The sequence below is a fragment of the Xiphias gladius genome, chromosome 19 (genome assembly GCF_016859285.1).
Source record: "Xiphias gladius isolate SHS-SW01 ecotype Sanya breed wild chromosome 19, ASM1685928v1, whole genome shotgun sequence".
NCBI classification, from domain to species: Eukaryota; Metazoa; Chordata; class Actinopteri; order Istiophoriformes; family Xiphiidae; genus Xiphias; species Xiphias gladius.
This window is the reverse complement of record NC_053418.1, coordinates 16,013,839-16,032,890: the sequence shown is the minus strand read 5'-3', so window position 1 is coordinate 16,032,890 and position 19,052 is coordinate 16,013,839. Positions and strand designations below refer to the sequence as shown.

The window sequence follows — 19,052 nt, the reverse complement described above, 5'->3', positions numbered from 1 at the left end:
ACGCCTTAGAGCAATACAAATGTCAGTGGTGAAAAGAATACTTGACTCATATCTAATGGATCGATATCTGCCATGATGGATGAAAGCGCACGATGGACAGCCATGTCAGCTGTGTGCTTAATTATGACACGTAATGAGCTTGAAATTAATAGAATGTTTTATCTTAAAAGGATAGTGGTCACACTCATTTATTTAACTACTAAACTCAGAAAGTCTTTGGTTAAGATGAACTGAGAGGCTAACAACTGAAAATGTAAAGAATTTAGTCACAGTCCCTCTAATGGCCCCTTATTTGTCAACTGACGTGTACAGTATGTGTCAGTGAGAAGCTCCAAGGAGTCAATCTAATTGTGCCTCAGTTCAGAGTCTGAAATGTGATGCCCATCAGCAGGAAAAGTGAGTCATCTGTTGGGCAATGAGGTTAAAGAGATAGAGGTGCAGGAGTTAAGATCATTGGGATCCAGACTAGCTCACAGTAATCACTAACAACCAAACGTTTTTTTTACCCAATTTTGGTAACAGTAAAATATTTATTCACAGAAAGCCAGAAACATCTGATTTTTTCATATTATCACAATGAAAAACTCCTCTGCCCGCATTAAAATGCAAACACCCTCACCAGATGAAGACTTGAAGGTTCAGATTTACTCAGTAAATCCTCAAAGAAAAATTAGAAAGCAAATAATCTTTTCAACTGCCACACCAAACTAAAACTTAACAAAGGAAGCAACTTGCAGTAAAGCAGCATCTGATATGTATTCTGCATTTCACTGAAAGTTGACAGATTAGATGGGGTGCAGCAGGGGCAGTTCAGGTCACAAGCAATGCACAAGCCACAAACACATTAGCTGCCACGTGAAGAGGAAGCTCAGACAGTTAGTGATTGCTGATTAATGAGGGTCCCCAGAGTAGATGGCATTCAGGATGTTTATGCTTTTTCCTTTCTGGCAGAAGTGCAGTCCAAACTACCGCCCCGAGTCAAATAACAAAGCAGTGAGCAGTAATAACAGACAGGCTCACAGTTAAAACACTTGAAAAATATTTACTAACAGTCAAAAGCTGAAATTAATACAAAATTTTAATATGGCACAATCAGGAATTCAAACATATTTACAGTCTATGTATTTCTCTTCCAACCTGACTTACACATAATCAAACAGCACTGAAACAGACGTCATCAAGTGCATCCACTGGGAAAGTGAAAGTTTCAGCGGTGAGCGTTTTTCAAAATTAAAAAGAATGGATAGTTGCCACAGATGCAGCTGAGGGAGTGTCAGACCTCTGCGGCAGATTTAGTGAGCGCTCTGGCTGATCTGTGGACTCATCACGAGCAGCCAGTCTATGGTCTCTTCTAGGAAGCTCATGTTGTAGTGGGACGCTATGTTCCGAAACACCATGATCTGTTCAGAGAAGCTCTTTAAATGGAAGAGGAATGGGGAGGGAAAAAAAAAAAACAAACAAAAAAAAAAAACAGCCGTGAGAACAGCGTCAACTGGGAACAATAACGTGATTTCATCACTACACTGAATGATGTAATGTATTTGAGTAGAAACCTTGGCTGAGAAAGTGAGGTCAAAGTCTCCAGCACATCTGCAGTAGAGGGGCATGTTTGCTTCCTTAACCCCTTTACATTTGGTACACACCTAAAATCACACAAGAGTTTTTGGCATTGTTTTAGAAGAAAAATGTGTGAAAGCCAAGCACATTTTCATCTGCTGTGTTTCTGAGAATCACTTGGAAGAACAGCTTCACATCACTGAACTTCTTCAGTATGAACATTATTAGGTTCATTTTTTGATACTGATGGTACCTATGAAATCACCGTCTTATCCTTTGCAACAGAAGAGATATATTGATATGTTCGAAACTTTTTTTTTTTTTTTGGTATTTTGCTTTTATAGTGACAGATACAGACTGGAAACACAGGGAGAGAGAGAAATCAAACCGTGGACACTACAGTTTGAGATATACAGTAGGTATCAACCAGTAGGACTAGGAATTTTATCTATCATTTTTGAAAAAAATCAGCATTTTTTTTCCACTCACCAGGTCCTGCAGTGTGTAGCTCATTAGTTTCTTCTGAAGGGCTTCTACCAGAGCAATCTCAATAGACTCAGTCTCGTACTGGGCCTGGCAGTTGGAGCAGAACCACTGGGGCAAGACAGACCCATCCTGAGGAGAGGAAAACACGGTTTATCTCATTTAGATTTCTGAACTGAAGCAGGAGGGATACTGGCAAATTAAGTGACAATTTTACTCGAAGTGAATCACAATTTAAGAAAGCTGCTTCAAACAGGACAAATACCTGTGTTATTATCACGTGCTCCTCTCCTTTTGCTCAGCTCTTACCTGTGCCACAGACGGATCCTTGCAGAGGTCGAGGTCACGACAGAAATTGCAGTGGTGGCAGATGACCTCTGGTAGGACGTAGGAGTTACAGGGGTCACGGAACTGGGCGTCCTCTGAAAACTCTCCGACATCCACGAGACGCAGGAGGTCTCTCTTTAGCTTGTTCACCTGGTTCAGTATGTTGGCATCCAGTGAGAGGACCTGAGCGGAGAAAAGATGCAGAGAAATTTCATTAAATGGTGCAACAGTTGCAAATCCTGCAAAATTGTTCAGTGTGGCAGAGGGATAAATCATGACTACATGCAGCACATGAAAAAGAAGCGTTCGCAAGATTTTTATTTTATTCCACCCAGCACTTGGCATGCACCACCGATAATGTGGTATCTAGCTGCATACCTGGCAGACATATTTAATAAACTCCAGTGCTGGGTTGTTGAGTGGTAGGTGGGATCCAGGCAGGACGGGGAACATCTCTGAGGGCTGGGTTACACTCCTGGTACCTGTCACCTTCTTCTGGATTTTTTGAGTGATCGTGAAAAAGTTCTGTGTCAGCTCACTGGACACGTATTCCTGGGAGAAGGAGATCATTCCTGCGGAAGAGAGTTTTAAGAAGTTTTTCAAGTGTAACATACACTAGTCTGTGGTGACTCTAATAACTGTAACGTGAAGATCCTTAGAAACACAAGTTAAGGCTTTAGTAACTGTAGCAGCTTCCCAAACAGCATCTTACCCGGAAGAGCACTCAATTCTCCCACTGCCTGCTGGGAGGCCTGGCTGCCTCCACGTCTCTTGACTGGTGTTGCTCCAGGAGCGTTACGTCTCAGCTCCTCTTTCATGCTGTGGTAGATTGCTGCAATGTAGGCTGGGGTGGAAAAGATGTGTGTGTGTAAGAGTTGGTAGAGAGACAAAGCGAAGAAAAAAAAAAACTGTTGTGTGTAGATCATCTTTACCTGAGACAATCATGAGGAAGTATTTCTGACAGGAGGCAGTCTGGGGCAGATACTGCATGATGTTCCAGTTACTCTCAATCTGCTCCTCCACCTCATCTGTCTCTCCATCCCCGTCATCTTCCTCAACATTGGCTTCGTCCTCGTCTTCATCCTCGCTGCCATCCTCATCACCCTCCCCTTGTCCGTTTTTCTTCTGTTTGGCTCCGTCCTAAAAACAACCGTGGAGGGGGGGATGAGGTCTATACTCAGCTTTGTAAACTTTAATTGAAGCAAATGAGCTGTAAGGCAGAGGTTTCTGTTTGAAGTACCTCTCCGTACAAGAGGTTGGAGGGCAGTTTGCCTTTCACGCCACCGTAGTTGGCCGGGTCCATCCACAGCAGGAACTCCCAGCATCGGGAGAAGGACATGGACAAAGAGTGGAAGATTTCTCTGGAGTGGATGCTTGAAGAGGAACAGTTAGGAAGGTGATTTGTCAGGTTTTGAGTCCACTTAGAATATGATAGGGGAGACCAAAAAGAAAAAAAAAAAAAAAAAAAAAAAAAAATCCCTTTTTGATAAAATATCTTAATATTAATAATGTGATATTTAGGGGATGGCTACTGTGCTTTAAAAAAAAAAAAAAAAAATTTCAGAAAAAATTATCAGTAATGACCAACAACTGAACAGTTAAATGTATCATTGTGAACAAATGTGTTTGTTCAACCCAGAGAAGTTCAGAAATGCTGCTGTAATGGTGCTTGATAACAATATTTCAATAACCAAAATGATATTTCATTTCTCATTACAGCATTGATTTTATTATTTATTTTTTACATTGGCCTTACTTCTACATTTAGTTTTCCCCCCATTAGTATGATGGGCAGTTCTCCGCTTTTAAGATTGCTTTATAGAAATGACTTCTTATGTTACTGACCATAACACAATCTCGGTAATAATCTATCTGGTCTTAATGGGTAATTATGTTTTTTCTGATTTTAGTGTTCTGGCTCCAGACAACAGTAGACAGACAGATACAAACTCTGTTTTATAGGCTCAGCTGTTAGCTTACTGAGCAGTCTGTTGATATTCAGTTCTTTAAAAAATGTATTGCAGGTACTTATGTATTTAACAATAGTATTTTTATTCAGTATATGGATGCAGCCATGTATTTATGTCAACATAATAAATTAGAGGTTTGGGAATGAATAAATGCAGAGATAAAGTGATAACATCCCTTTACAATACAATGATTTCTAGAGACGTGACTGCAGAGGGTAAATGTCTGACCTGTTGGTAATGTATTCCACGTAGCCGATTGCATCATCTATCCTCCGTTTTTTAGTACACAGGATGATCCTGTTGAAGTTTCCATACACCACAGTTGAGCCAAGACGTTTGAACTCTGCAACCAACCTGACAGCAGAATGAGAGGACCATTAATGGAAGAACGGGATACTGTAGAAGTTTGCATTTAAAAGAATTTGGGGATAAATCAGTGCAAGAAAAAGAAAAGATGAAAGCAAACCAAACATCAATAATATTTGACCCAAAGGTAGCTGATGTCTTGTCTCGATGTCTTGAGCCATGCAAATCAAAAAAATTCAAATTTCAGATTTCCAAAAAAGCTTGATCATGTTACCAAATGATGGGAACAGAGCTACCTTCAGATTATTGTCAGAAAAATCCAACAAATACCACCACTGCCTCCATTGGTGAAAAAAGTCCTCTGAGAGGCCGATAACCCATCAGTATACTGGCACAGACACTGATGACACAACTCTTTGTTTCATAAACAAGTGGGAGATTTTAGCATTGTTTCAAAACAAAGACTAAATATATGACTAAATAAAGGATGGATGGTTATTGCAGTGTAGAGGATGATGTGGGACTCACTGTAGAAACACCTTCTTCATCATGTTGTGCAGGGTGCGGTGCAGTGCAGGGTCATAGAGCAGAGAGCTTGGGGAGCGCAGCCAGCGGTAGAAGTGCATCACCTGGTTGTCTGCGTACACATTGTGGTACTGAGTGATCTCCCTGACCCACCCAACCACCATGCTTTTCAAGATCCTGCTCATACAACACAGAGGAAACAGCGGGATGAGCAAAACACAAAACATAAAACATGACCTGCCTCTTTTAACAGTGAGGAACAACTAAATGGGTAACATAATGAAAAATCCACAGCCAATTAGGCTATTCTGTATACGTGTAGGTTTACATGGCCATGCACAGCAGATGTTTACACACCTGAAGGTGTTGGAGCAGAGGGCAGTCTCATCGTAGCTAGCCAGAGCGCTTGCTCCCTGGTTCCCTGACATCATGTCCTCCAACGAGGCCTGCTGGATCACGTCAAAACTGACGCCCAGACTGGCTCCGCCCTCCATGTCATTGACATGCTGCGACTGGAGGATGGTGTTCACCGCCAGGCTCTGCAGGTCCAGCTCCACACACACTGGGAGAAGCAGGATAATCCATAAATGCACAGAGAGACACTTAAAAAATTGCTTCCTTTTTTAATCTTTTGCTTTTTCCCGTGTGAGTGTTCCTGGTGTTAATCTACCTGTGGAATAGCATCCTTGAGCATTGATCTCCACAGAGCCCCTGTCATCGCTTTCCATGACCAGACGACTGTCATCAGCCTCTTTACCTCCAAGGTCGGGTCTGGCTGTGGGTGAAAGCCACAGCAGGTGGTTGTGTTTCCGTAGATGTCTTGCCAGGAACAAGTCTGAGCCATAGATGGACACATCCTGAGGCAAGTTCCCCACGGGTAAGTGGTAATACCTGAAAGGGGGAGATATTATGTGAGTTCTAAAAGCTCACATTTCACATGACAAAATCTGAATGTTGTCTATAGAAATGACTAACTAAAATTAGCCTTTGGTAAAAATTGCAGCTATAACTAGAGCATGTTAGACAAATCTATGACTGAAACAGGTGATTAGAATAAAAAATAAAAGAGGCTTCACATTATTATTAGTTTGTACCTGGCCATGTCGAAAGCTTGCGACAGGCAGCTGTCCAGGTTGAGGTAGTGGCGGATCATGCGCCGGGCACCGTGGCGTTGCCAATCCAGCACGTTATAGCTGATCTCATCAACCACATGTACTGGGACGGCCGGGAACTCCTCGAGCACCGGCATCCCTGCTGCCAGTCGTCGCAACTCCCAGTTTGACTGCACAGCAATGAGGGTTGGCCCACGACGCTCCTCCTATAAAACAGCAACAGACAAAGTAGGTGCTTGCCAATTTAATCACCACAAAATTAGTAGTGTCCCTGTATGTAATATATTACAGGAAACCAAAGCATTAAATAGGAACAGTTTATTTTACCTTGTAGTTCAGCAGTATGCGCTGCACTGCACGGTAGATAGCCTTCACATCGTTTTCAGCTCGGACCTCAAAGTTGTGTTTCTCTGGAGGCAGAAGCTCCTCTGTCGTTTTCTCCAGGAGAGCAGTGCGTTCAGCTGTGTAAAGGTTACTCAGGTTGGGCATCTGGTTGCTTCGAACCTAAAACAAACAAAAAAAAAAAGATAAATTAATGCCAAACCTTGAGCATTATTCTCTATAGCTAGAGAGGAATGCATTTTGATATTGGTGTTAAGAGGAAAAGTGAAAAAAACAACAACACAGTAAGATGTGTGTCAAAACGCCGACACAAAGGCAGTGGAAGAAAGAGTTGTGTTATTCTTACTGTGTCCAGGACAAAGATGCTGGCTTTACGCTGAGAGGGGATGAACAGGCCAAACAGAGCCTTGTGACCCTGGCTGTGGTGATACAAGTACATGTGGCGAACACTCCCTGAGAAGAGAGCAAAGGTAACACGGTAATGTCAAACTTTTAGCATATAATAAAATTCTTGGGCCCCGCCCAGGGTATCACAAAACCTTCCTATGAAACTGTCCACTTTTCCACCAGAAAACCCGATTGAAATATTCAAAAATTTAATTGTTTAGGCTCACATAAATATGTGGGTTACCACATGAGCGCATCCAATCATAGATGTTTCATTTAATAAGCTCCGAAACCCAACTACATGGGCTGCCACTAAAATTTAGCTAAAAATGTCAAATCTAACCATGCTGAATATTAGGTTAGAGGGAAAGAAAATGGTAAATCACACGAACAAAACAAAACAAAACAAAAATTCCCATATGATCCATTTTGACATCTATTCAAGATGACCAGCGTGCCAGACAGATCTTACCTGGTTCCAGGTAGCTGAACTGGGCCAGGGATCTCATCTCCAGATGCTCCAGGTCAAAAGTGTCAGCCTCCCTCCCGGCCAGATCCCTCACAACATGTTTATTGACCATACACACACATCCGAGCTGCACCAGAGCACGAAACAGCAAGGGCACCTGAGAGAGTGAGAATAAGGAGATCACATCAACACTGCATTATCTGATGAAAGATACAGAAAAACTGATAATGTGAAGTTGGTTTAGTATCATGTCATCAAACATCTGTGCACCATTAGATACACAAACACACACTGTGTTATAGTAAGCTATGAAAACAGTGGAGGTGTAAATATGATACCTGTGTTTCATAGACTCCTTCGATGTCTGGGGCAGAGAGGTCTGCATTGATCTCATTGATGTGCTCCTGGTACATGTCCTCTGGGACACAGTACTCATAAAGGTAGTACACCATGTTGGAGCGAGGCAGCATGCGGTTCACCTGAGACCAAATGATTTAATGTTAAAATTTACGTGGTTAATTTACTATGACAACACGTGCTTCCAAACCTTTTAAAGTAACTGCAGTGCACTTCTTTTTTTAAACTGCATTTTCTTGTTGCGTGCCTTTTTGTATGTGGCTCCCTCCTCTTGTTTTGGGACTTTCTGATTGACATAGAAGACACGGGGGATGTTGAGCTTCATGCAGTGGAGGTCATTTCCGATCACAGCCCACAACTTGTACAAACCAGGGTGACTAGTCTCTGCAATCTGCAAGGTAGGTAACAGGATATCACATCAGATAAGACAATAAGTCTGGTCCTATGTATAATATTAGACAATTCCCAATGTATTATATCAATTATTTTTTTCCAGGAGTAGAAGGTGGTGACGATAGGGTGAATCTACTCCACCTGCACAATTTGCCATGGCATGTCCAGAATGCTGCGTGCTGTTCTGCGGAGGAAGCTTCCCAGGCCGGTGGTGGGGCCATCTCTGATCACTCCTCCACCAACAGGTTGAGCTTCACCATCCAGCAGCCTCCGCCTCTTCTTTCTCTCCTTCCTCTGCTTCAGCTGCAGCTCCCACTTTTTCTTGTGGTAGCGCAGCCACACTAGACGCTCCTCCTGTATACAGACACAGTTGTTAAAACTAGAGCCAATGTAAATGTAATATTGCTCAGGGAATGATGGAACTAATTTGACAATATCTGTCATTTCAAATACGATCAGAAAGCACTGGACTAGAAATCAGTACACCGACACAACAGGCAAGACTTTGTGGTTCGTGCTGCTTTCCTACCCGTGTCCTTCCCATAGGTGGGGGCGGTCCCAGGATCTCCCTCCAGGACTGGGTGAGCTCGACGTCCTGAGACTCCACCTGGCTGTCCTCTCCCTGAGAAGCCCGCTTCCGCTTGGTGCTGATCAGGATGGCCGGCTGCAGAGGTCTGGCTGGCATCCCAAAGTCCTCTATGTCCGCAGCTTGGCCTGCTTCAAGAGAACGATGGGCCACCTGAGAGAGAAGAGGACATTCAACATAGTGCATAATGAGGCATCAGAGTGGGTTAAAGGAGTGGTTAAAGTGACTGTCCTTCAACTAGAGGAAGGTCAGCTTAAATCACAGTATAGATAAAAATAAAAATCAAGACAAAACTGAAGCATTGAATCTCTAAACTGCAGGATGAATCCACTGATGGGAGCGGAGAAAACGTTTTGTGTTGATAGTTTAACAGGACATTTTGCTTTGAGGTAAACCTACTTGTCTCTTGCCCTCACTGGTGAACAGCTCACTAATTTTCTTTTGCTTGTAAATGTCATTTTTCTCCAGGAGTTTCTTGTGAAGCCAGTCGGGATGCCTCACTCTGGGTACTGGGTTCTTCACCTTATGATGAAACGAAACGAATAAAATTCAGCTGCACATACATTTTGGATATACTGAGACAAATGAGTTTTGTTTTTTTTTTTTTACCTGTTGCAGAGCTGCAGGGATGGTGATGATTTTCTGGATGGCACTACCCAACCTCTCTATGTAATAACTCCAATCAAGGATCTGGAAAGGCCCACAACAGCAATTGCAATGTCAGAGGGAGCACACAAGCAAAGTCACACAGAAAACCAAAGATTTGTATCCAAAATAAAATATTTAATATTTATTTAAAAACTCACAGAGCGGATGTCCAAGTCATGCAGGCTAGGCATCTTCAACCACTTACGGAGGAAATGTTTCTTTACACTGGGCTCTGCCTGAAAGATTGCCAGAGGAATGGCTCTGATGGAGAGAAACACAAATCAGATAGTGTCAAACTAAAGACTTTTATTTCTGGTAATGTTACAAAGTGCTTGTTCTCGACAGCAATTCTGAGATCATTTTATTTGGACCTGCTAACAACAGAAAAAAAAGAAAATCATGATGGAACATGCAGTTTGTTTTCCAAAAAAGTCAGTGTGGGGGGCATTTTGTGTATTTATCGGACAGTTTACAGTGCCCTTTATATTTTCATTATCATTTCATCCTCTGTTCTATTTGCAACATCTTTTCGCATGATTTGAAAACATTGTTTTTGTTTATGGAGTGACTGTTAAAAAGAAAGCCCCTATCAGCTTCTACATCCTGATAGTGTGGGTTGCACACAAGACATTTTACCCACCACCCAGTTTCACTGCCTCAAAGGCAATGTTTGTTTGTTTTTTAATTGCAACTTCCTTGTCTTGACACTTTATTTATTACTATTTTTTGTCACTTTACTAGTTATCACTTTATTAGTTACTATTTATATTGGTGTATATAGTATTTAGTACCTTTAATTTTTATTTTCCCATGCTTCATCTGAATACAGAAGATGTTCATAATGTATGTACATTGTGTTCTAGTTTTTTAAAGTTACTTAATCTATGCGCCTGTTTTTGTACTTCTGCTGTGAAATTGGGATTATTAAAGGTTTATTTTATCTTATCTCAGAAACTTAATGAAGCCTGGCTAAAGTGGTTAAAGTTGCAAAGTCACACTTCTTTTGTATAGTTACAACCCCACATGGAGACCAAAACTGCCACACACACACACCTGTAATCTGTCTCACTTTGAACCTGCTCACACTGCTGTCTTTGATACAGAAGGCTGAACATGGGCTTCCATAATAATTATAGGATTAGGATTATTAAATTGCGTTTTAAATACCATCCACAAAAAAGACCGTTTATTTATAGAGCTGTTGCCCCACCTTTCTGTGACAGGGGAACCTTCCGGTTTTCTGGAGATGACGTAGCGACAGCTCAGACCAGCATCTTTCACCATCTGGTCTCCCAGGAACTCAGCAAGCCTCTTAGCTGTGCTGATAGAAGTAGACTTCTGCTCTCCGTAGTCCTCCAGCTTTCTGGACATCGAACGGTTTTCTGAAATCAGGTCAAACAGCTCCACATCTGGCATGTTAGCAGCCTGGAAAACCAGTGAAATAAAGGTTTTTGTGAAGATGATACGAAGTGGAATAGACATTTTGACTGAGCTTACTCTGCAAATTTTAACAAATTCGAAAAATCGGCTGGTATATCCAAGTTACTCAAAGCACATCTGAAAGCATGATGTAAATATCTTGTAATCCTAGAGTGCTTTTTCATAACATTAGGTCACAGATTGTTACCTTGCTGTACAGAACGTCCAGCCAGTAGTCGGCCACCTTGGCCACAGAGGCGTAGACCTCCTCCAGAGTGGTACCTTTGAGGAAAGCCTCAAACACAGATGACTGAAAAATCTTAATGAGCTGGAGCTCTCCTCTTCTCTTCACTTCAAAACCCTTCAGCTCAGCAAGAGAGCCATCTTCATTAAATACAGCATACCTAAAAATAAAGAGAACCCTTTGATCATTACAATAATCACTCTAGCATGACCCTAACCAGGCAGCCCATTCCCTAAACTTTCTGTTCAAATCATCCACTGGCCAAACGACTTATACGGAACAGTTAATCACGAAAAAGACACGAATAAAAATAAGCAAAGCACCGCTATTGCAATACCTTTTCTTCAGCTTCTTCCCTTCTTCTTTAGAGGCGGGCAGGATCATCGCCAGATAGGGTCCGTCCACCTCGAAGAAGATGCTGTTCTCTGACCTGGTGTTGTAAGTGAGGGACGCGGGGTCGACCAGCTCATGGTACTGGTCGTTGGTGAATCCCTCCTTCACCATGATGTTGAGCATAGCCCCGGGGTAGGAGATGGTCACCTTGGGCTTCTTCTCATTACTCGTCCTCACCACAAAGTTCTCAGGAAAGGTGTTGGGAAGGACACACCAGATACCGTCAGTGTCCAACTCAAGGGGCCTCCTGAGTCGCAGAGAAGCAGAAGTGAAAAGCGTGATGAATTCATTGCAGTATTTATCAGTTTACATAACAGGAATTCCGTTGATGCCTTCCTTCTCCACGGCAACTTGAATTTAGTGAACCAGTACGGGGTTCAGGATTTTGCTTGAGTACGTTTCAACGGGCAAAAAAATAAAATTAAGAAATAAAATCCCTGCTGCAGGAGCTGGATTCAAGCCTACCTGTTGGCAAGAATCTGCTGATGTAACATTGTTAAAGTCAGTGGATCCCTTCCAGTTCCTTTTGTGCTGACCCTGCACTCTGACTGCTCTCATACTGACCAAGAAGGTAATTTCCGTAACAAGGCATCACATTATCAATATGACACTCACCCTATTTGTTCGATAATCTCTCTGGCCTGAGTGATGATGTTGGCTCCAGTGTAGCACACAATGCCAGCCATCTCCATGGAGTACCAGCGCGCCCTGATGGAAACACAGAGAAGACAGCACTGACAACATCAGGTCCACTGCAGAGTGCTGTCCAAATAAGAGGATATTGGATCATTTTATAACATGACTAAAAAAAAAAATCTCCAGATGAAAACAGTACAGCAATTGATTCTTACCCTTTTCTCATGACGTAGCCATAGAAAGAGTTGAGAATGCACTTGTGAGCCAGCTGAAGAGACTCGTACAGGATCTCCATGTTCTTGCAGCGCTTCACCTCAGCAGCGTCGCTGCTGTCCTGAGCCGATGACAGTTTCTTCTTCCACACCTTAAGTAAAGAAGCATGATAATAACTGCACCGGAGAGACGGACTTTAAGGGGCAAGACAAGACAATTTTAAGTGAAATGTGCATTCGGAAATGAGTGAGCTTTTGTGTTTAATGGCTGAATATTTAAAAAGAAAAAAAAAAGAAAAAAAGATTGCAAGTTTAGATTATGGGTCCTATTTTATACACTGCAAATTGCGTAAGGATGATTATTATTTTCATGGCTATCGATAGCAAAATGTACCTTGTGGAGGCCTTTGAATTCGTATCGCCGATCTCTGAAGGCTCTCACAGTATCGACATAGAAGGAGTTCTCTCTCTGACAGATGGTGGTGACTCGTTCCTCCAGCCTGGTGACGTGTGTCTTCTTATAGGCTCTCTTACAGTAGTCTGAGACAAGGAATATATACATGTACATCAAGTTGTGGATACCAGTCAATTTGAACACTTAATTGAACCCATAAGGAGCTGGGCTGGCTTAGAGAAATTACTGAAAAAAAACAAAATAAAGGCTGGAACGAATAAAGTACCTGCCAAACGTTTCTTCTCATGTTTGGCCTGCTCCTCCCTGTTGAGATTGTGGAAGGCTCGAGGTGGACCGCTGGGGAACAGCGGCGGGAACTTCTCCGACTCAAGTTGCTGCTGGATACGGTGAAACTCACTGCGACTGGCAGGCACTGCAGACAGAGGAAACAGCTCACTTCACTACATGTTATAAAGCTTGATAAGCATTAAAATATGACATTAAGCTGACATCTTAATTCCTGGACAAAAATACACATACTGTGCTCTCAGGAAGTAAACCCGTAGAAGTTATGAGGAGCTACTATCTGAAGTCAACATTGTTTTAAATGACATTTTTTTCGACAGCTTCCCCAAACTGCACCACTACAATGATCAAAGCGAAAGATACTTTTGGAATTTGTGCACATTTATAGAAAATAACACGTCTCACAGCAATTTTGTCAGCAAACACAGCTTTGAGTCTTCTTGGGTGCATCACTTTCAGCTCCTCAGTTCTTCATCATATCCATAGCATCACACAATATACACATTAACTTACTGATTTCCCCTCTCCATTGCCAGGTCATCCTTCTCTGGCAGGTGGCTCCAGACTTGTTAAAGTCACAGGCAGCACAAGTGGCCTCATCAACCATAGCAGATGGCTGTTAAAGCAGAAAATAAAGAATTGAGTTTCATGCTTGATTATAACTTTTGCTTTCTTCCATGCATTTTGTGGTTTTTTTTGTTTTTTGTTTTTTTTTTTAAACCTGCAGGCGGTTGGTGAGAATGATGTTGGGGTACATTGCCCCAACGTCCAGATGGTAGATGAGGGGGCATTCGATCCTGTTTGGAACCTCCTTCAGGGAAGTCAGCTTCTTCTTGATCTCATCGCAGACCTGAGAAAACACCGGGGACGTATTATAACTTCAAGATAAGAGAAGTTTGCACGACTTTTCAAAATAGCAACACAAATTGGAGACACAACAGAAAAAAAAAGGAACAGACCAAGGAAACAATGACAAATCATACCTCATTAAAGTTTGTGACTTGCTCCAAAGGGATTTTCTCCTCTTCCTCAATGGCGTGACGCATCGTCTTCTCAACTCTTTGGAGCAGGAAGTCGAATGCAGCTGGGTTCTGTCAACAGACCGGACCAAACTGTCACATTAAAAACATAGAAAAAATATGAAGGTAAAGAATTAGCATTAAGTAGAACTACGAATGACCGTACCATTTTGAAACGGCAGGGGATGTCACTGCGAAACACTCCAGACTCCAGCGCCTCCACATGGCCGCCCACGTAGGTCTCGGAGTCCATGACGTGGCCGTCAACTGTCAGTTTGTTGAAGACCTGCTCCTGCTTGTTGGGGAAGATGATGTTGGCGTGGAAGGCCTGCACCATGAGCAAGGCCTCACACAGAGTCCCAGAACCTTTGCGCAGCACCTGATGACCAATGAATGACGATTAAAATGCATGGTTTTTTTTGGGGGGGGGGGGTCAGTTGTCTTTTACAACACACACAACAGACAAACCTCATCAGGCTCCATGGGGATGATGGTGCACAGAGCGAAGATGAAGGGATGAACATATTTCATGTACAGGTAATACGTGGCCACAGCATCTGACACAGAGTAGGTTGCTAGAGTCTGACAGAAAGGTAGAGACAAGAAAAAGTCAACTTCCCATTCAGAACAATTCACCTCTTTATTTTCTGAGCTGTAACAACTGAAATCCATTTCGGTACCTGTGGCTCCTCTGTGGCCATGCGGCACATCTCCTCTGGGTCCAGCTCCACTGGATCATAGCCCAGTTTGGCCTTCGCTGCTGCCTTCAGATTATGACTTCCCACCGGCAGGTAGCTGTCTCTTTTTACCCACCTGACACAGAAGAGAAAGAGGTCGGAAGGATGTTAGAAACGAATTCCTCTAAAATTTGCCCTGACCCTTCAGTGTACGCTTACGTAAGCCACACCGATATCACTGTAACAGCGTGGGAGGTGTGCAGACCTTAGGCAGTCCATGTGGATGGCCTGGCTGGACTTGTACTCTCCCTGGCTATCCTTCTGGAAACCAATCTCCCGGTGCATGCCCAGTCCATGGAGGGCAGCCCGAGCCTCAACAAAAGGCCTTCAGAAAAATGGAAACAAAGTAAGAGAGGTGATCCTTCTCTGGCAGGTCACAGTATATGAGGAATACGTGCAAATTTTTTTATAGCAACAGCAAAGAAGCTCACCAATCAAAGAAGTCTCCGTTGTATGTTACAAAGATGTTTGGCTTGGTTTCTTGAATGTGATCAAACCACCTCTGAATGAGGGCCGCCTGCAGCCAAAGTCAAGTTACCACGTTATTGCACTGATGCAAAAACGGAGCATCACGTTTACAAGAATAAACAAACTTTCACGTGCTTTCGTATTTATTTAGACTGTAGTATATTTACTATAATGCAGCTACGCACCTCATCATCCTCATTGAAAACAGTGAAAGGCCCTTCATATTCAGGTTTGGGAGTAAACTCAAAATCCTCGATGTTCTCGGACACAATCTCTCTGTTTGTGATTAGAAACCCCTTTAAAGATAAAGGTAGATGTAAAAGTAAGTAAATTGGCATAAATAATGTAATAATAACAGAAAATATATAACAAACTTGTTAAGTAAAATAAAACTTACCTGTCCATCTATCATGTAGGAGATCATCATGATCTGGTCTGTCTCTGCGTCTGGGAATTTCAGTGGTAGTTTGGTGGTCTCGATGTCAAAAGCCAAAACAACAGGGTCCTAAAAGAACATGAAACAATGTTTTATGTAAAAGGCGCTGGCATAGGTGAAGCGTTAACAATAATTCTGACTAATGAACAGCTATATAACGAAATCGTCATACCGGTCGCTCCACAAGATCATCTCTCCGTACAATCTCTGGTGGGTAAGTGCTGCCTCTGTATCTAACATTGTACCAGTGAGCCTGAGGAATAAGGACAGTAAAGATAAGAACAGCGAGTACATGTATCTTAGAGGATTTCTAAAACACTGGAATAACAGATCTCTCTGTACCACGTGGATCTTGAGGTCGATGGACACTCGCACGTGATAGGGCACGTCATACTCTCTCATATCCACTATGTTGTCTAACTGGTCTGAAATGCTCTTTGACATCCCATCTTCATCTGCAGAGGTCACGTTGCCACCTGATAAGGCACTGGGAAACCAACAGGGGGGTCCACAGATCAATATGAAAGTGAAAACAACTGGGCAAACCTTATAAAAAAACGAAAAAAGAAATGGGATTGGTGGTTTGTTGGTACCTTGATAACATTGAAGTGTAGGCGTCGTTGGACTGCTCCCTCTCTCTGTTCTTGCGTACCGCTGGGGCGATCTCACGCTTGACTTTGACGAGGTCGTCCACGGTGTTGAACAACAGCTTGATGTAGCTTCTCTTCAGTCCAACTAAATGGTTTGGCTGGGGAGAACAGGACAAAACGTCAACAACATTAATGGCCTTTACCAGCCTATACTGCAGTTCAAGTTAGGGCTGCAACAAATGATTATTTTCAATATTGATTAACCTGTCTACTATTATTTCCGATTAACCGTTTAGTCAATGAAACCTGACACTGAAGGTGACGTCTTCAAATGTCATTTGTTGACCAAAGCCCCCCTAAAACCCCCAAATATTTAGTTTACAATGATATATGACAAAGAAAATAAATTTTTGAACTATTTTCGCTTGAAAATTGATTAAAACGACTATCAAAATAGTTGCTGATTATTTCTCGGTCCATTGAGTAACCTATTAGCTGACTCATCGTCTCAGCTCTAGTTCTAATGGTACAACATTGTGTGTGTGTGTGTGTGTGTGTTTTGTTTTTGTTTTTTTTGAATGTGGCATCTAACTTCAAATCACTGTGGCCCTTTTATTTTTTTAAAACAGTTTCTTAATATGAAGCACATTAATGGACCTTAATGCTGACAAAAAGGGACACTAAAAACCAAACTCTCACCAGGTCTAGGTCCTCTTTCGGGAGAGTTTCAAGCTTCGCCACCTTTCCTTGGAACTTCTTAGACAAGTATGAGATGACTTCTCTCTCACAGTTCTGGAAATACAGTTGTCTTAAAAGGCAGGAGTTTTTGAACGTGTTTACATTACATTAGAACCAGATGACAGACGATGACTTACCTTTTTAGTGGCTATGTAAAAATAGGGCTTGAAGGGGAGAGCCACCTACAGACAGAAGAAATATCAGGAGGAATATGTTAAAGCAGTGGGGAAGGCTAGGGGTTTGTTGCAATTTTTTTCATATATTTGATTACATGATAGTAACTGGACCCAGTGTATAGAGCTGGTGACCAGTTTGAATCAGTAACCTCGCTGTCCCCAAACACACCTTGAACCTACTTCCGTCCTCCTGAATGAAGTAAAAGTCCACAGCACTGATCAACCTCTTGTCCTCATCCAGGATCTCCGTCTAGAAATGTTTTATTAAGAAAGAGAAAAAAGGGTCATAACTGGTGTCACTTCTTCATCGGGCCAGACATCGCACCGTGTGGACCTACCGGGTGCATGTTGATCAGCCAGCCTGTTTTCTCCCCCGGCTCCTTCATCCTGTCGAAGCCGAAGCGGGTGTCCATCTCGTCGGTGAACTGGCTGCGCTCCAGCCGCTTGAGAGCCGACATGGAGGAGCCATCGTCCCTGGTTCAAACACACATGGTTTCCCCCTGTCATCCACTCACCTGCTTCACAAATGTTATCTACAGTATATGCTAGATGTCTAGACTCTAGAGTAAATGAAAGCAAATGTGAAATAACGTAAACTTACTGGTTTTCCTGATCTCCTCCACTTTGTCCTCGGTCCGCTTTGTACCTTCCACTGTTTTGCAGGACCATCCTCTATCTCGGGCCGCCGGCTACGACGCGGCCAGATAAAATTAAATACCCGCTCAGTTGGAACAAGTCCGTGAAAACAGCCGCATTTGAAACGGATTTTCGGGATGTCTTTTCTCCCGTGTGTCCCCGTCACTGGAACCGACACGGGCCGTGTTTTCTTACTTTGGCGCGCTCCTGCAGTTCCCGCGAGCGCAGTGCTGAGATCGTTTAACTCAACAGCCGAAATCACTCAAACCGGAAATCACGCGGCGCTGCCCGAACTGCGAGGATGTTATGCTGCATTCACGGGGGTGTCGGGAAAATGGGGAGGACAAGAGTCGGGAGCGTTCACGCGTAGTTATCCCCGGGTAGTTAGCCCTAGTGCTAAGCCTGCAGTCGCATCACATAAATAGCCGACAGAATTAATTTTGTCGTGTTTGTATTTGTGGCCGTCAGTATGATGTTAATCACTCACGTATCACCAGAAACAATCCCTGTGCAAAAACCCTGTAATACTAAAGAAATCCACTCTACCTGCACATTTTATTAATATTAGTTTAAAACTTGCAATAAAAAAAACGTGCAATAACATCCACCACTTGTCAAATATAAATACAAATTCGCTGTATATAGCCTACTGTACATGGACGTCCAAACATGCACATGCTATACTTAACCACCTACTGTATGTATATAAAGTAACTTGTTACATTACCCATTTAATATTTATTTAAACACTCTTCAACACCATGCATCACTTCCATCCTTGTTTACAACTTTCAGAAACTGTTCGACTTGTACATAGACATTTTATTGTATGTTGTTGTCTATTGCTGTTGCTATATGTGTGTATCTTTTTTCAACTTTGTCTATTTTTTTTTAAATTTTTCACCTACTTATTTGTACATTGTAGTCATATATTTATGTTTATTTATCTTGGTTCGGCTTTGTTGTCCTTGTTTTTGCTGTATGTTGACGTGTATCTTCCTGTACATTGTTATTGGTACTGTGTGTAAGCACACTGAGAGCCACTGGAAACCGGAGCCGAACTCCTTCTAAGCACGAACATACTTGGCCTATAAAGCTGATTCTGATTCTGATTACTTGGTGAAATCAGATGTAAACAGTGTAATTACCAGTTTTACACATTTAAATACTGTTCACGTGAATTTGG

General features: G+C 42.4%; 1 protein-coding gene across 3 annotated transcripts; it reads right to left on the bottom strand.

The window, feature by feature from the left end:
- Positions 1–521: 521 nt before the first annotated feature.
- Positions 522–18,133, bottom strand: pole (polymerase (DNA directed), epsilon). Of its 3 annotated transcripts, XR_005709497.1 has the most exons (50): positions 17,832–18,133; positions 17,569–17,704; positions 17,400–17,480; positions 17,192–17,236; positions 17,016–17,108; positions 16,320–16,474; positions 16,069–16,213; positions 15,899–15,979; positions 15,688–15,795; positions 15,476–15,586; positions 15,254–15,339; positions 15,028–15,147; positions 14,766–14,898; positions 14,554–14,667; positions 14,252–14,464; positions 14,050–14,157; positions 13,788–13,916; positions 13,580–13,682; positions 13,047–13,193; positions 12,761–12,906; positions 12,370–12,518; positions 12,134–12,226; positions 11,463–11,765; positions 11,090–11,285; positions 10,673–10,887; positions 9,621–9,723; positions 9,424–9,504; positions 9,214–9,336; positions 8,758–8,967; positions 8,370–8,582; positions 8,083–8,226; positions 7,817–7,957; positions 7,482–7,635; positions 6,969–7,075; positions 6,608–6,784; positions 6,263–6,486; positions 5,839–6,059; positions 5,526–5,730; positions 5,172–5,345; positions 4,566–4,691; positions 3,608–3,740; positions 3,300–3,507; positions 3,080–3,211; positions 2,746–2,939; positions 2,350–2,550; positions 2,047–2,172; positions 1,554–1,643; positions 1,280–1,415; positions 1,147–1,190; positions 522–986 (listed from the first exon to the last, which is right to left on the bottom strand). XR_005709497.1 is itself a non-coding variant. In XM_040154903.1 (49 exons), exons 1-48 carry the CDS (start codon positions 17,897–17,899, stop codon positions 1,293–1,295), a joined length of 6,888 nt encoding a protein of 2,295 aa, XP_040010837.1. In that variant the 5' UTR covers positions 17,900–18,133; the 3' UTR covers positions 522–1,190; positions 1,280–1,292. The 3 variants fall into 3 exon arrangements, 2 of the variants coding, with proteins under 2 accessions (XP_040010837.1, XP_040010836.1); XM_040154903.1 differs by having other exon boundaries at positions 522–1,190; XM_040154902.1 differs by having other exon boundaries at positions 522–1,415.
- Positions 18,134–19,052: the final 919 nt, after the last annotated feature.

Excerpts from the sequence above, each read along its gene's own strand:
- pole (XM_040154902.1), bottom strand. The coding sequence starts at position 17,899 with ATGGTCCTGCAAAACAGTGGAAGGTACAAAGCGGACCGAGGACAAAGT. Across the intron at positions 13,683-13,787 it reads TTCTCACCAACCGCCTGCAG|CCATCTGCTATGGTTGATGA; the intron begins GTTTAAAAAAAA and ends CTGCTTTAACAG. Across the intron at positions 8,583-8,757 it reads CACCTATGGGAAGGACACGG|GAGGAGCGTCTAGTGTGGCT; the intron begins GTAGGAAAGCAG and ends GTCTGTATACAG.